The sequence below is a fragment of the Pogona vitticeps genome, chromosome 10 (assembly GCF_051106095.1).
Source record: "Pogona vitticeps strain Pit_001003342236 chromosome 10, PviZW2.1, whole genome shotgun sequence".
NCBI classification, from domain to species: Eukaryota; Metazoa; Chordata; class Lepidosauria; order Squamata; family Agamidae; genus Pogona; species Pogona vitticeps.
In genome coordinates, this window is record NC_135792.1 from 23,394,334 (window position 1) to 23,411,137 (window position 16,804).

The 16,804-nt window shown below is 45.4% G+C and overlaps 1 protein-coding gene across 2 annotated transcripts in view; it reads left to right on the forward strand.

The window, feature by feature from the left end:
* CMIP (c-Maf inducing protein) overlaps nt 1–16,804 on the forward strand; it is a 164,742-nt gene that overhangs the window by 129,512 nt on the left and 18,426 nt on the right. For both annotated transcript variants that reach the window (XM_020805720.3, XM_020805721.3), the window contains exons 6-10: nt 1,924–1,986; nt 2,902–2,982; nt 6,417–6,520; nt 7,309–7,413; nt 15,006–15,359. In XM_020805720.3, the coding sequence (XP_020661379.3) occupies nt 1,924–1,986; nt 2,902–2,982; nt 6,417–6,520; nt 7,309–7,413; nt 15,006–15,359 (707 nt within the window). The remainder of the gene's footprint in view (nt 1–1,923; nt 1,987–2,901; nt 2,983–6,416; nt 6,521–7,308; nt 7,414–15,005; nt 15,360–16,804) is intronic.

Below are 16,804 nucleotides of genomic sequence, written 5' to 3' on the forward strand. Positions count from 1 at the left end.
GAAGAAAACAGGAAAATATAATCTGTTTTCTTCGCTCCATAAGACGCACAGACTTTCCACCCCCCTGTTTTGTGGGAAAAAAGTGCGTCTTATGGTGCAAAAAATACAGTATTTACTGGTTTTAGCTTTAAGTATTGTCTTTTAATGATGTAAGGTGATTTGGCTCCTCTTTAATGTGAAAGGGGAAGTTAAAACATTTTGAATAAATAAAAATAATGACATCAAGGCCTGTCCTCTGATTTGGTTATGTTTTATGTTGTATTGTATATCATTAATACAGGGTTTAATGCTTGTAAGGGGTGTCTTTGTCGGTTTCAGACAAGGACCACTAGAATCTCCTGTCCTGTCTTGCCTTCTGCTCTCTTAGCATTTGGCCATCCTTGACAAAGCAGGGTGGTTTAATTCTGCAAAATCGCCATCCCTGCTTTGAGTGTCAGGCATGTGTTCTAAACTTCAAGGGCCAAAATCCGGCTGGAGGGGGGGGGAAAGGCCCATGAGAACTATCACACAGCAATTTCCCCCCTTCCTTCTGGCTCTTTCTATTACAGTCAGTCGCACTGCTGGCGGTGCTCCTGATCATGCAAGGCAGTGGAAGAGGGGTTGCTTAGAGGAACAAGGAGAATGCTTACAGGATCACCCGGACATGATCCTGGCAGCAAACAGGATTCTGGCCAACATCCACTTTGAATACTGCCAGCTGGTCCCCTCCTGCCAAACTAGAGGCAGTAAAATTCTCCTCTTCAATCCGGTCCTTTGTTTGAAACACTGCTCGCTGGAAAAAGCCTCTCCTCCAGGGTGGATAAAAAAATCAAGGGATTTAAATCCATTTTTTAAAAAATTTAAATCATTAAAAATCTGATTTTTTTAAATTGTGATTTAAATCAAATCCACCTTGCCCTCCCCTCACCGTCTTCCTGCTCCAGAACTTGACTCTCTTCTTGATTTAGAGATGCAGCTAGGAGATGCCGGCTGGGGAGAGTATTTATTTCCTCTCGAGTAATCTCAGGGTCCCCAATCACGATCGGATTCTGTTGGAGCACGGAGGAGTAGAGGATCCTTATGCAATGGGCCAAACCATGCTCCACTCCCTGAGAGTAATATTGGAGAGCAGGGAGTAACTCTCATCTATCGCCTTCGACAGAAGCCCGTTTTAGCCGTATTGTCTGCTTATGCCTTTTTGTGTCCCTTCTCCGTCTGCCCCGCAGTCAGCTCCCACAAGTCCGGTTGTGTATCTTAACTTGCTTCTGGGGGGGGCTTTAATTTGCAGGGCGGAAGTTGGTTGCCTGATTCTTCCAGTTTTCAGTTTTTACACAGATAGATGAAGTGATGTTTGGTGTAATTAGGGTTCAAACAGTTTGTAGGAAGCTTCGCATTTTATTGAAAGGCAGAGATGGGTGAGGGGAGGCAGGAATGAACGACAGTGTAAATTATGCTGGGACAAAATGATGAATTCTTGGAGCAAAGAGAAAAGAACAATGGGTGATGATGAATCTAAACCTGTGTGTGTTCCTTTGTTTTTTTGTAAACGCACATTCATTTTATGTGATATATAGATATAAATTGCCTGTTGATAGAGGATCTAGAGAAAATGTAGATTTATTTTTTTCCTGTAGTGACTGGCTATCTGAGAGGGCATTCTTAAAACAGAACTGTTGGGTTTTTGTTGTTTTTAATGTATTTTTAGTACTGTTTTTATCTACTACTTGTGGTATTATATTTGTTTCATTCTTTTTAAAATACTGTAATAGTTTATTCTTAGCTCTTAATACTGTTTATATTTTTTCATAGTTTAAGGCACCTTGGGGGTCCTTTGCAGGAAAAAGCCAGGATATAATGATTTAAATATATATCTATCACAAGGTTTGTCTGTGATAACAGCCAAATATCAGTCCCTAAACCTTTTTTTTTCCCTTTTGTCTTTAGGCGATCGCTCCTTTGTTGGAAAACAACCACCCACCTCCTGATTTGTGCGAATTTTTTTGCAAGGTATTAAGGGTTGATAGAGATAGATATTAAAGGATCTTTGGAGAATATTAAAGAATCTTCTGAATTCAGTAACTTAATTAAAGTTAAGTGTATTGAAATCAGATTGAAACTGGTTTAATCTCCACCAGGGGGGTTCTGATGTACCCACCGTGTTCTTTGCATTCTAGGTTTTTTACCCCTGTTCTCTGCTGCAGATTTCCCCAGCTTAGCCCCTTTCCAATGTGCTGGACTACAGTCCGCCACCATTTTACCCAGCCATCATGGCTGGCTGGAATGATGGGATGTATTGAGGCCACTGAGCTTGGGAAGCACTTCAACCATGCTGAAAACAGTGGGACTCATCCTTTGTATCCAGGCTTATTTCTGTGACTTCCTGCGCATGTGTTGGAACCACTGAGCATTTATTTATTTCTTCAGCCTCATTAATTCTGGGCAGAGTTTTGGTAGAGGCTGCCCAGATTCTTTTCATGCATCAGTCAATACATTTTGGGTGGAGAGGGAAGGTGGATAGACACAAGGGTAAGAAATAGCCATCTTTTAGGATAGAGCACTTTTAAAAAAAAAAATCGTACAGCTGCAATTCCAGTCCTGGTTAACATGGGCCAAACAGATCCAGGGAAACCAGTGACTAGAGGTTTCTACCAAAGGTGCTGGGAAACTGTTGCCAGTCAGAGTAAAGAATGCTCCGCTGGAGGGCCTAATCATCTTTCTCTTTCATTTGGACCGTGACGATTCTCAACTCTTGCCCAAGCCTGTGGTAGAGCTTTACACAATAACTGTTGAAGGAAGAGAGAGGTTTGCTTTCTTCCCCCATAAAACCGGAATCACAGAGTTATGGGATGGTGTTGATCAGCCAAGTCAGGGCAAACGATCGCTTCTCTGACCGTCAAATGGATTCATGGTTTCTTCTTGCAGCACTGCAGGGAACGCCCTCGGTCCATGGTGGTCATAGAAGTCTTCACTCCAGTTGTACAACGAATCCTCAAACACAACATGGTGAGTCAAAATGCCCTCTCTCTGAGGCGGAGGCTTCAAAAACCCTTTGTACTTCAACACACTACCTTTTTTCTAACACTGATGGTAACCGTAAGACGTGGGGCAGCTCCAGCCCTTTCCATCCCTCTCCCACTCAACGGCCTTCAACTCCTTTGGCTCATCCCATCAACACCCATTAAGGTTCCTGTCCAATTTGGTCTCTCTCCAGCATCCCCTCCAGGTGGGCTCAAAATACTTCCATCATCTTTCTTGCCTTCGCTTACTCCCACTCCCTGCATGATTGCATTGTCACCCCCTTTTGTTTTATTCATTACTTAATTAAGACATCTTTATTTATTTTTTTAAAAAATCAAATCATTTCATCATTTTGCCAAAAGCTGAGATGCAACATTTTTTTTCTTCCTAACCCAACGGCCAATTCTCAGTATTTTGGTTTGATGACTCAGAGCCTAACGAAGGGAAATAATCCTGGGCGCTAATTGCTGTACATTTAGGGCTGCCATCCTTATTCTATGAAGAACTTAAAGATTAGGTGTTTAGATTTTCTCTTGCTGATTTATATTTCCATAGCGGAAACTGCATTAAGTCTTGTCAGCAAAATGCCACTTGTTAATGAGGTGCTGGTTGCGTTCCTGGTCATATGCTTGATCTTCCACGTAATAATGGGCTCAAGTGCCAGGAAGTCAGATTTAGGCTTGAATATCAGGAAAAATGTCTTAACTGTTAGAGCAGTACGACAGTGGAACTCAAGACCTCGGAAGGAGGTGGCGAGCACTCCAACACTGGAGGCATTCAAGAGAAGATTAAGACAACCCTCTGTCAGATCTGCTCGGTTTTGGATTCCTGCTTTAAGTAGGGGGGTTAGAATTGATGGCTTTCGAGGCCCCTTCCAACTCCATGATCCTATGATTCTATCTTGGGCGCCCATTGTTTTCTGTGCCTAGCCAACCAGCAGCAACAACAAGGGGCTTGCGGAGGTTTCCAGTTAAATTTCAGCGGTTGAGATGACAAAGGAAAGGAATAGGAGAGAGAAAGATGCAAAGGATCCAATGAATTTAGATATAACTCGGCTTTGTTCTAGTGGTGGAGGATGAGGAAGACAAGGGATTAAACCGGAGGCTTTATGGGGGAGGGACAGCTATATTGGTCCTGTATCAAAGGCAGACATGGGACCCTTCCCTAGGGCTTCAATGCACCAGTGTTTCCGTGCTCCCGAGTTGAGTCCTTGGCTACAAGAAATCCTATGTTTGAGATAAGAGTCTGTCCCTTCTTTCATGCCCTTCATCACTGTGAAGAGCAGGAAGCGATGGTGCAGAGAAACAATACGATAGATACCTCAGCTAATAAAATACAAATAGACTCAGGCGAGTTTTTGGAAAGACAGCTGCTGATCTGTTGGGATTGCAGGGGGATTGGAAAATTGTTATTTATAAATATGAGTCACATGCCTGGGCCACGTAAGGCAAATATGAATTGCTGTGGCTCTCTCTCTCTTTCTTTCTTTCTGTCTCTCTCTCTGCCTGTCTGTCTTGGGCAGCTTTCTTTTGGGCTCTGTCTTGCCCCAGGGATGACAATCACTGTCTCCCTTTGGGGTGGGTTTGGACGGCTACCTCCAGAAGTATCATAGGAGCCTTATTCTAATGACCATTGTAAGTGGAAGCATAAATTAGTCAAAACCTCTCAGTTCCTTTTATGATCTCACACACTGCTGTCCATGGTCATACCCGGGGAAAACACGGCCAGGGATTGTAGGACAACAGAGAGAGGAATTTCGCTGAGAAACAACAGCAAATAATTTATTTTTTTTAAAAAAAAGTTTTGCTAGGAAGTGGCTTGTGTGGAACCTGATTGCTCATGTTGCTGGATTCTCTCATAGATCCACCACATCTTAAGAAAGCTCAGTAAGAAGCACGACATAATAACATACCCTTTTAAACACAAAAACTTTGGTGTATCTGTGCCTCTACTGCTTTGGGACACTGTTACGCAATAGCTCAGTGGGACCTACAAAAACCGTCTGGATCACGATTTTCAGAATTCCCCATAATCCTTGGGATTTGGGGAATTTTCCAAGAGCTGGCCAGACATGCATTTGGGGGGAAAGGATAGTCTTCCCTTCCCATGGCCCGCCAAATCCCCTTCCAGTTGAATAGCATTCTAGGGCTTTTGAGCAATATTCAGTTTGCATCCCTTAATTTTGACTTCCTTGCTTTAGGTTTCTCTGCCTTGTAGGTCGTTTTTGTGGGGGGAGGTTGGTACTTCTGCAAACCTTAGAGTTCCCATGAGTCTGCCGACATGTCCCCATTTTACATGAATGGCAACTGCATTAGTGTCTACACGCAAAAAAATAAGTTTGATAGTAGTACTAGAGATGGGCACGAACGGCCAGTTTGTTTATTGGCCAAACAGGTGTTTGACACTTCAAAGCCCCATCTCCCTTGGCAGGTATTCACTCAGAGCAGTGGCCTGGCTTCCCTGCCCCATCGCCTCTGAGCGGGCGGCTGACAGAGGAGGCAGGCTTGGAAGCACTGAGCCCGTTTGGCCCATAAACAAACTGGCACAAACTGCTGAACTGTTTTGTGTCCATCTCTAATCAGTACATAGCCACCTTTCTGAATTCCTTGAACTGCCTGCCCCATGACTCTTTGACCATGGCCATGACGGATGCTGATGGGCGTTGTTGTCCCAGACATCTCAAGGATACTGTTATTGAGGGGAAAGCTGGTATATTGGTGGCCGTTTAGCCAAAAATGATTGGAAATAGGTTCCTTTCATCTCAGTGGGTCTTTTACTGCCCCTCTAAAAAGGACCGAGAATGTTAATCCTGAGGGGAAACATATTTTGCTCTTCAGAGAGGCCTCTCTGATGCCCACATTGGTGGCTTGTGGGCAATAAGTGAAGACTTATTTTTATTTCATGCTCTTTTTTTAAATTCTTAAGATATTTTGAATCAATGGTAGAAGTGTTTTCACTGTTTTCCTGCTCTGGAATATCCGTTGTTCTCTTGCTTTGCCTGGGCTGTGGTTTCTTCAGTACATGATGTGAAAGCCAGCCTTGAGACACTTCCCAGTTGAACAGTAGAGTATAAATAGAGATGAAATAAAAGAGAATTAATTCTCTCACAAATCAGTCATCTCCAGCGCAAGGGCAGTTTGACAGGGAGGAGAATTTCACCACACGGTCCTCATCCCCATCTCCTTGCTGAGAGAGAGAGAGAGAGAGAAAGAGAGATTCTGAAAAGGCATATGGCGCCAGATTAGGAAAAATGATTAATTAATAGAAGAGAAAATGGAAATGGTGTCTAATGCTTTTCCTCCCCAAGTACGTCCAGGTAGATACGTATTGACACAGTCCAAAAATTCACAGCTTGAAGCTTGGTATCCATTCTTTTATGGCTTTACTAATTCTCTTTTTCCCCTCCCTATGTTGGACAGGATTTTGGAAAATGCCCAAGGTTGAGGCTTTTTACTCAGGAGTACATCCTGGCTTTGAATGAATTGAACGCTGGCATGGAAGTGGTGAAGAAGTTCATTCACAGGTCAGTTTTTTGTCCAGTAAAAAAAAAATCTGCCCCTTTTAGGACATGAATCCTGTATTTACCAGCAGTAGAATTCCGATCTTCTTTTTTTTTTCTAATTATTTTGCTGGAAAAGATCCACGGCTCCTTCCCACATAACTACAACTATTGTGCAGACGTTCTGGGTGAACACCGACCGGGCTGTAGCCCTCCACTGTGCCTTGCTCTCTTCGTACTCTATTTCTTTTAGTACACTCTTTTTTCTCTCTCTCAGTACTTTACTAATGCATTCTGCATATCTTGGATTACAACTCCTATCCTCCCCAGGCAGCCTGGCCATTGGGTAAGGCTGCTGTTTGCTTCCTTTCAGTTACATGGGGGAAGCACTGTTGGGCTGTATGTAAGCCACTACTCATTTTTATGGCCATCCTGGATCAACCCTGCAGAGCAAAAGAAATAAAGAAAGAAGAAGAATGTGGGGCGATTGATTGATTGATTGATTGATTGATTGATTGATTGATTGATTGATTGATTGATTGATTGATTGATTGATTGATTGATTGATTGATTGATTGATTGATTGAGAAATGGAGAATTGTCACTCCTGGAAGCTTCCAGGAGCAGATATTATCCTTTAAAACAAGATGATTTTATCCAAGCCAAGAGGCCTTGCAAAACTGGAAGTGGAGTTCCAGGATCGACAGAGAGGGTCAAGGGCCCTGCAATACGTTCCCGAAGAAATGAGACTCAGCCACCTCTGAGTCCTCTCCTGTGTTTGTGTCCTCATGACTGCTTTCTTGTCCTTCCAGCATGCACGGCCCTACTGGACAGTGCCCTCATCCCAGAGTCCTCCCGAATCTCGTCGCAGTCTGTTTAGCCGCTATTTATTCTTGTTATGAAGAATTCATCAACAGGTCAGTCGTGGCCCGACTAAACTCTGTGACAAACCCAGACCTACTGGGATGTGTCACACAGTTACACTAAGCTGCCACCAACCATTCCCTTTAAGAAGTCACACAGACCAGGGATGGATTTTTAAACAATAAAAGAATAAGGTTTATTTTAAATACAAACAGGGTAAATAAAACAATCAGGTGAATAAAATAAAGTAACGTGGCTTATTCTCATTCATACAAGCATACAGTTTGGTTCACCCAGAACCCTTAACTTGAAGCACAGACCCTGAACCTATCAGTTCTGGCTAACCAACAGACACCTGAACCTATCAGGTTGGTACTCTGACACACAGTAGTACCCTGTCTGACACACAGACTCCCACAACAGCTTCTTCTTCCCAGCTGCTGCTTCGTCACAACCCAGTGTCTCTCTTAGTGTGTGTGTCTCACCACACAGGCATCACATATTTATACAGTACAGCCCCTCCTCCTGATGTCCCGCCTTCCACTCCCCATAGGATGGAACTTTCCCTCCAAACCCATGACAGACAGGTAACATCAGTGCTGTTATGTAACACCTCCCCTCTTTATAAGTTGTTTTGTAGGGGGAAAGCTAACGTGCTTTTCACCAAAAAACAACCTGTATAAAATACACAACAACAGTTATACATACCATATTATACTTACTCATACTTACATTCTAAGTTAAACCATAGCAAATAGGCATTTAAACATTTACCATTAACATTACATCACTTTACCTTTATTCTTACAAACCAAATTCAAAACCAGGTACATTTAACCTTTGTCATCATTATATACACATAGTCCATGTTCTTTCGCCGTCTTCATTCTTCAGGTCTTCTTGATAAGGCGTCAGCAACACAGTTCACTGACCCTCTGACCACCTTCACTTCAAAGTCATAGTCCTGTAGGTTTAAAGCCCACCTCATAAGTTTGCTATTGTGGGTTTTCATTGTCTTTAACCATTGCAATGGTGAATGGTCAGTACACAGAATAAAATGTCTTCCCCAGATGTAAGGCTTGGCCTTCTGGATCGCATAGACTATGGCCAAACACTCCTTCTCCACGGTTGCCAAATGTCTCTCACCTTTTTGAAGTTTCCTACTCAGGTAGGACACTGGATGCTGGTCACCATTCTCATCCTCCTGGCACAGAACTGCTCCTACCCCGCTGTTAGACGCATCGGTGTAGATGATGAACTCCCGGTCGAAGTCTGGAGCGCGCAGGACAGGATAGTTGATTAACGCCTCCTTCAACCTCTGGAACGCCGCCTCACAGTCGCTGGTCCACGGGATGCGGTCATCAGCCTTCTTCCTCGTCAGATCGGTCAGCGGAGCCGCAATCTCGCTAAACCTCGGGATGAACTTTCTGTAGTAGCCCACCAACCCAAGAAATGATTTGACTTTTTTCTTGGTGTTGGGTCTAGGCCAATCACGAACAGCTTCTATTTTGGCCTCCAGGGGTTTTATCATTCCTCCCCCTACCATGTGACCCAAGTATTTTATTTCTGGGCTACCCAGCTGACACTTGCTGGCCTTTACTGTTAGCCCTGCTGCACTTAACCTCTGCAGCACTAACTCCAGGTGTATCAGGTGATCTTCCCAGGTATTACTGAAGATCCCTATGTCGTCAATGTAGGCCACTGTAAAGTCACTGAGCCCTGCCAAGGTCTGGTCCATCAGCCTTTGGAATGTGGCTGGTGCATTTCTGAGACCAAAGCTCAGGACTCGAAACTCATAGAGACCAAAAGGGCTGCAAAAGGCAGTCTTTTCTTGATCCCTGGGATCAATTCTTAATTGCCAATATCCCTTTACCAGGTCCAATGATGAGATGAACCGACAACCCCCTATGGTTTCAATCAGGTTGTCTAGCCTGGGCATTGGGTAGGCATCAGGAGTGGTTACACGGTTTAACTTCCTGTAATCGACACAAAACCTAATGCTCCCATCAGGCTTGTCCACAAGGACTATCGGAGAGGACCAAGGACTAGAAGAGGGGACGATTATGTTCTCCCTAAGCATCTCGTCCAGCTCCTTCCGCACCTTGTCCCTATAGGGTCCCGTTACTCGGTATGGGGATACTGCCTGCGGGGGTGCATCCCCTGTGTGGATCCGATGCATCACTCCCTTCACTATCCCCGGCTTGTTGGAAAACACCTGGTGATATTTACTAAGCAGCATTTTTAGTTCTTGCTGCTGGTCTTGGGTGAGTGCAGGACTGATCTTTACCTCCTCTGGGTTGTATTTTACTTCCCCTCTACCCTCCCAGAAAGGTAATTCAGCTTCCTCACTCTCAGCTGCTTTTATCGCGAACAAAACCCTCTGTTCCCCTCTGTAGTAGGGTTTTAGGGCATTCACATGAACCACCCTCCTTGCCTGGTTCTCCTCCTGCTCTATTAGGTAGTTCAGGTCTGACATCTTGGAAATGACCCTATATGGTCCTGCCCATTTGAGCTGCAGTTTATTCTCTCTGCAGGGCCTAAGCCAAAGCACTTCCTCCCCTGGGTCAAAGTGCCTCTCTCTAGCTTTGTGGTCATACCATGTTTTCTGTCTGACCTTCTGAGCTTGCAGGTTTTCTGCTGCCAGCTCTAGATTTCTCTTTAGGTCATTCATCAAGGTGTCTATGTATGTCACAACGTCTTGTGGGTCATCCTGGGTGATCTGCTCCCAAATTTGTTTGATCCAATCAAGGGGCCCTTTCACCCCTAAGTGTGCAGCAAACATGTCAGAGTGACCACTTTGTAAGATCATGGGACGATACTTTTCAGGTACCACCAGCTGACTTCTGATCCCATCTCCCCCTTTTGAGATATTTCTCAGGGTCTCTCTATATAAAATCCCCTTTTTCTCCAGAAATCTCACTGGGGTTTCAGGTGTTAGCTGGGCGTCAGTCACCTGTTCAAAACACTTTTGGAGAGTGGCGTCTGCCTTTTGCTCCTGTCCAAATCTGCTGTCTGTGGTTAAGGTTTCCACCACAGCTTCTGAACTCCCCTCTGCTTCCGTCTCTGGCTCATCATTACCCCCCTGAACTGTCCCCGTGGTGGCTTGTGAACGTGTAATCACTAGCACCCTTTTCACATGTTCAGCCAGGTCATTTCCCACGAGCACGGCTGCTGGCAGAGTCGATAAAATCGCTAGCCGCCAATCTCCCCTCCAGCCTTGAAAGTTGACAGGTACCTCAGCTACTGGCAGAGAGATTACCTGCCCCTCAATCCCTGCCACCTTCATGCTCTCATTTGGGATTATAAACTCCCTAGGAATAATATCTGGATGGCACAGGGTTACCTGGGAACAAGTGTCCCGCAGCCCCCTATACTGACGGTCAAGTATTCCTACGTCCACCCCGGCTGTCTCAAACAACTGAGAATCTGTTTTTATCAGCAAGCAGCGCTTTACCTCCACAAGAGGACCATTTTCCTCAGCCTGATCAGCAGAGGTAGCTGTTCCAGACTGAGTAGTCATGGCAACAGGCTCCCTCTGTGACACTGAGCCTTGCTCTTTCTGGACACAGAATACAGCTTTTGGCTTGGTCCCACTAGAATCCTTAGGCACCATTCCTTTTAGCTGCTTTAATTTCTCACACTCTGAGATTAGATGACCCTTTCCCTGACAGAAATAACATTTTCTGGTGTATTTTGATTCTCTCTCCTCTTGTTTTGGTTTTCCCTCCAAATTCTGAGGTCTTGGTTTCATGTCTGAGGGCTTCCCTTCACCATGGGCCCCTCCCCCTTGCTGGCTTTTCCCTGGTCCCTGAGAGTACTTGCTGTAGGTTTCTTTGGGTTTACCTACAGATTTCCCCTCACCCAAGGGCTTTCTTATTTGGGAAATAAAATCCGCGATCTCTGCGGCTGCTGCCACAGATTTCGGTTTCCTTTCCCTCACCTGGAATTTCAATTCCCCATGCAGGACTGAATAGAACTGTTCCAGTGCTATCAAGTCTTTAAGCTGCTCATAGGTCTCTATCCCCTCCTGCGATAGCCATTTCTCAAGCAGCCTCACCAATTGGGCCCCCACTTGGGTAAAAGTTTGTTCTGGTTTCTTGGTGAGGGACCTGAATCGTTGTCTCAGCTGCTCTGCATTTATCCCATGTCTGGCAAACACCAGTTTTTTAAACTCTGCAAAATCTTTCATCAGTTCCTCAGGCATCTCGGCATAAACCTCAGCCAGGCTACCACTGATTAAAGACCGCATGATGGTCATCTTCTCAGTTTCCCTCACTGAGAAGTCCACAAACGCTCTTTCCACTAAGGAAAAGAACACCTCGGGACAATCTCCCTTGTGGTACACAGGGAATTTCTTCAGGTCAGCCTTAGACAATTGGCCTCCCTCAGAATCCCTATTATTATTATTGTTCTGGTTCATCAGTTCCAGTTTTTTCAATTCAAACGCCATTTTCTCTCTCTCCAATGCCAATTCAAATTGTCTCTGTTTCTCTCTTTCCCTTTCTTCTCTTTCCCTTTCCCTTTCCTCCACTTCAAATTGCCTCATCCTCAGTTCATGCTGTTGGGCTATGAGCATTTTTCTAAGTTCTGGGTTCTGCTCTCCTGTGCTGTCACCTTGCACTGAGCCAAATTCATCCTCAGAACCTTGGTCAATCTGGGGGTCTTTCACATCACTCATTTCTGCCATCTGGCTTCGAGTCAAGGGCATAATCCCCCCTCAGAACAGGCTGCTTTAAAAAGTCAAGCTTCAAAATAAAACGACCACTTTTTTCCCTCTTGCCTCAGAACCAGCTCTCCCTAGAGATTGCTGCTGTTCTTCAGCACTACTTGCAACAGTATCGAGTCAGAGCCTACCCCCCTCTGCTGGGCCTCTCAGCTGGCAAGCTAGCTCGCTGTTGCTACGCAGTTTTGCCTCAGCTTTTTCCCGCCAAAACTAGGCTGCCTCAGAGCACCTTAATCTAAGTCTCCCCAGTTGGCACGTTCTTCTACTAGCGCACCTCCCCGTGAGGTACACCTAGAAGATTACCTACGCGCCTCAGACTGTCCCTGACTAGACCCCCCTTGCTCTGGGCACACCTGCCAAGGCTTTGCTGGACCGCTGGACAACTGGACCAGTCGTATCCCACACGCTGGACACCAATCAATGTGACAAACCCAGACCTACTGGGATGTGTCACACAGTTACACTAAGCTGCCACCAACCATTCCCTTTAAGAAGTCACACAGACCAGGGATGGATTTTTAAACAATAAAAGAATAAGGTTTATTTTAAATACAAACAGGGTAAATAAAACAATCAGGTGAATAAAATAAAGTAACGTGGCTTATTCTCATTCATACAAGCATACAGTTTGGTTCACCCAGAACCCTTAACTTGAAGCACAGACCCTGAACCTATCAGTTCTGGCTAACCAACAGACACCTGAACCTATCAGGTTGGTACTCTGACACACAGTAGTACCCTGTCTGACACACAGACTCCCACAACAGCTTCTTCTTCCCAGCTGCTGCTTCGTCACAACCCAGTGTCTCTCTTAGTGTGTGTGTCTCACCACACAGGCATCACATATTTATACAGTACAGCCCCTCCTCCTGATGTCCCGCCTTCCACTCCCCATAGGATGGAACTTTCCCTCCAAACCCATGACAGACAGGTAACATCAGTGCTGTTATGTAACAAACTCGTCGACAGTGGTTTCTGCACTCGATTCACAATGTCCTGGTGGTCCTTGAGCTTCGGCTGCCCAGATTATTGTAAAACACACATGGCAGGGTATCTGTCGGGTGTGAAATGTGCCTTTATTTTTAATAGGCTCCCCTTCGTCTCCATACACATCGCAGACAGACAGGGCCAGCCTGACCGTTAGGCAGAGTCAGGCAGCTGCAAATGCTGAGAGTGGGCAAGGTATCTTCTCTATACCTTTTAAGTTATATTCTGCTAGCCTGTCACCCGTGTGGAAGTTAGATTCAGCGGCCTCTGCAATCGGGTCCCCTCTTGAAATGGGGGCCTCCAGGAGCAAAATGCACCGAGCTTATTCCCTGACTACAGAAACATTGGGAAAAGCATGAGGCTACCACTTCCATGTTAGAGCTGGGTCCACACACATTTTCAGACTAGACTTGCCAGAATTCCCTAGGCAGCCTGGCCAGATGGATTAGGAATAGCCCAATGGGCTAGAAAGGCGCTCTGCTCCATAAACACAAACCTGCACTGCTCTATCCCTTGTCTATCACGTGCCCTTCTAGACCGCTGGGCAAGCTGCACTCCCAGCGAATCCATGCGAATCTTTGTGTGCATTCACATGTTGGTATCTTGGTGGTGGGGCGGGGGAAGGTGTCTGCAAAACAGGCCGTTGGGCTTTGCATGTGTAAAATTCGAGGCTGGGTTGGGGAAAACGTGTCTGAAATCCTAAAGTAGTGCCCTTGTGAGTGGAAACAACATTGGGCAGGCAAAGATTATGAGCTGATCCAGTCTAACGCCATGCCCTGTATTTTTGCATGAAGCCCAAGACCCAAGAGAACTTGCCTCCACAGGCAGAAAAGATAGGTGTATGTGTTAAAAGTGGTGGAACATCCTGGTAGTCTTCGGCACTAGAATAGGGCAGTAAACTTTTGGGACTCCAAATGTTTTGGACTACAACTCCCACAGTCCTTTACCATTGGGAATTCAGGGTGGGAATTGTCATCCTGGCATGCCCAAGTTCTGCTGCCCCCCTGCCCTTCGAAGTTTGGAAGGAGAGTGCCACCTCTCTGTTGCCTTCTTGGGCTGCCAATGAGCCAGGGGGTTCCATCTCTCAGTTTCCTGGTCTTTCAACAGCTTCCTCTTTTATTTCAGATCCTTGGCCTGAGGTCATAAGAGGAGAGGTTTTGCAGCCCCCCTCCCCCCCATGAAAGCCCCTGTGCACGAAATCACGGCCATGGGCTTGGAGGGTTCTTGGAGGGTTCTCCTTCCCCTTCTTGGTGCTGACCTTCTGGGGAAAGTAGTAGTAGCCTTCTATGGCCAGCTGTCCTCTGGAGTATAAATTTCATCACGGCTCTCTGTGCTTTCAAAAGGAGAGTTGCATTCCTTTCTCTTTCGTCTGAGTTCAAAGACCTTCAAAGAAAGGAGGGCCTGTACTGTAAATTCCTTGAGGGAAATGATTGTTCTTCTTAAATATAAATAGGCCAGCCTAGCTGCAACACACCAAGATGAAAGTCGAGAAAAAGTCTGTTGCAACACAATTTGGCCAAAGTTTGGCTTGTTCCCTGTGACTTCTGTTATGTCCAGCTTGGAAAGTAATCTATCTATCTATCTATCTATCTATCTATCTATCTATCTATCTATCTATCTATCTATCTATCTATCTATCTATCTATCTATCTATCTATCTATCTATCTATCTATCTATCTATCTATCCATCCATCCATCCATCCATCCATCCATCCATCCATCCATCCATCCATCCATCCTTCCTTCCTTCCTTCCTTCCTTCCTTCCTTCCTTCCTTCCTTCCTTCCTTCCTTCCTTCCTTCCTTCCTTCCTTCCTTCCTTCCTTCCTTCTTTCTCTCTTTCTCTCTTTCTCTCTTTCTCTCTTTCTCTCTTTCTTTCTTTCTCTCTTTCTTTCTCTCTTTCTTTCTCTCTCTCTTTCTTTCTTTTAAATGCAGCCGAGATAATTCGCCAAGCCTGAAAGAAATTCGAAACGGCTGTCAACAGCCCTGCGACCGCAAACCAAACCTGCCCCTTCGGCTCCTCCACACGAGCCCCGACCTGGTGTCCCAGGAGGCCACGCTGACCGAGTCCCGCCTCAAATCGGTCATCGTCACGTCGAATGAGATCCACGTGGAGGTGGAGCGCAACAACACGGCCAACCAGAAGATGACAGCCAACGTCGGCAATGACAGCGAGCCCAACCTGATAGACTGCTTGATGGTCAGCCCCACCTGCAGCACCATGAGCATCGAACTCAGCGCCCAGGCGGACCGCATCCTGGGCTGCTACGTGGAAATACTCAAGATGCTGTGAGTAGCTCTTTCCGGGCCTTTCAGAGGGAACTACCAAGGGAGGGGTAGGGTGAACAGTTGCCTCTTCCAACATCTGCAGCATCCAGAAAAATGTGCAAATAGCAGGGCAATAAATCAAACCCTGCCATTAATGAGTCTATAGCCGGCATCTGGCCAGTCGAGAGAATTCCTAAAATAGCATCTTGATGATAAAACTGCCCAGTTTTTGTTTGCACGTTAACCCTTGAGTACAGTTTACGAGACTGGCATGTGGTTGCCTGGGTTTCTGGGCTGTTTCCTTGTGTGGCAATCATTCCTTTCCTTTTTCCATTGGAGGATTATTTAGCAAGTGTGCTTTGGGACTCTTCATGGCACGCAAAGGGGCTGCAAAATATGAGGGAGTGGCTCCCTTTCTGAAAGCCCATCAGAGAGGTCCGTGTGACTTCCGGGAACGATGGTCTGAAAAAATTAATTTTTCCAAGCACTGCCAGAGATATAGAGATGGAAGTGTGGAGCACATAATGAGTTAATTCAGCGCTTTCTTTCTGATATTCAAATCTTTTCCATTGAAGCCTTGCAGTATAAAAAGCAACAATGGTTAGTGGGTAAAGGAATAGGAGAAACAACATAATTGTTAATGTTATGTGCTGATAAATCATCCCCAATTTATGGTGACCACATGAATGAGCAATCTCTAAAATTTCCTTACACTTGATGACCTTTTCTCCCTTGAGATTTATGTTTGAAACAAGGTTTGAACCAATCTTTAACAATTTCGGTTCCTTCACTGTCCATATTAAGTTGTAGAGTTCTTCTGTAGTCGTTATCTTGGTCTTAATATTCAACTGTAGTTCTGCTTTGACACTTCCTTCTTTCGCTTTCCTCAGAAGTTGTCTTAAGCTTTCTTATAGTAAGATGGTGTCATCTGCATACCTTACATCAGTGGTTCCCAACCTTGAGTCCCCAGAAGTTCTTGGCCTACAACTCCCAGAAATCCTGGCTGCCACAGGGAGTGGTGAAGGCTTCTGGAAGTTCTGGTCCAAGACCATCTAGGGACCTAAGATTGAAAACCACTGTCTTACATTATTGATGCTTGGTGCTTCCTATCTCTGCCTCCTCCAGCAGGTGCCCACTCAGAGGGCAGCGCCCAGAGGAGGTGGGGCAGGGAAGCCAAGGCGCCCACTGGAAGAGAGGGGTCTGGGAACTGACAAACACCAGTTCGGCTGAAAAACAAACCGCCACGAACCACCAAATCAGTGGTTCTTGCCCAGCTGTACTGAGCAGCATTCGCTTTTGTTTTGTAATCGAAACGAAGGTTCTTGTCATATAACTGGGAGCTTATTTTGTTTTGTTCTATGCTTTGCGACTTTCACTCCATTTTGTTGACCTTTTTTATACCAATTTGGACCAGTTGTTGACTTGGGGGCTGGTTTTCTAGCATTAATTGCAAGGTATCGCAAGTC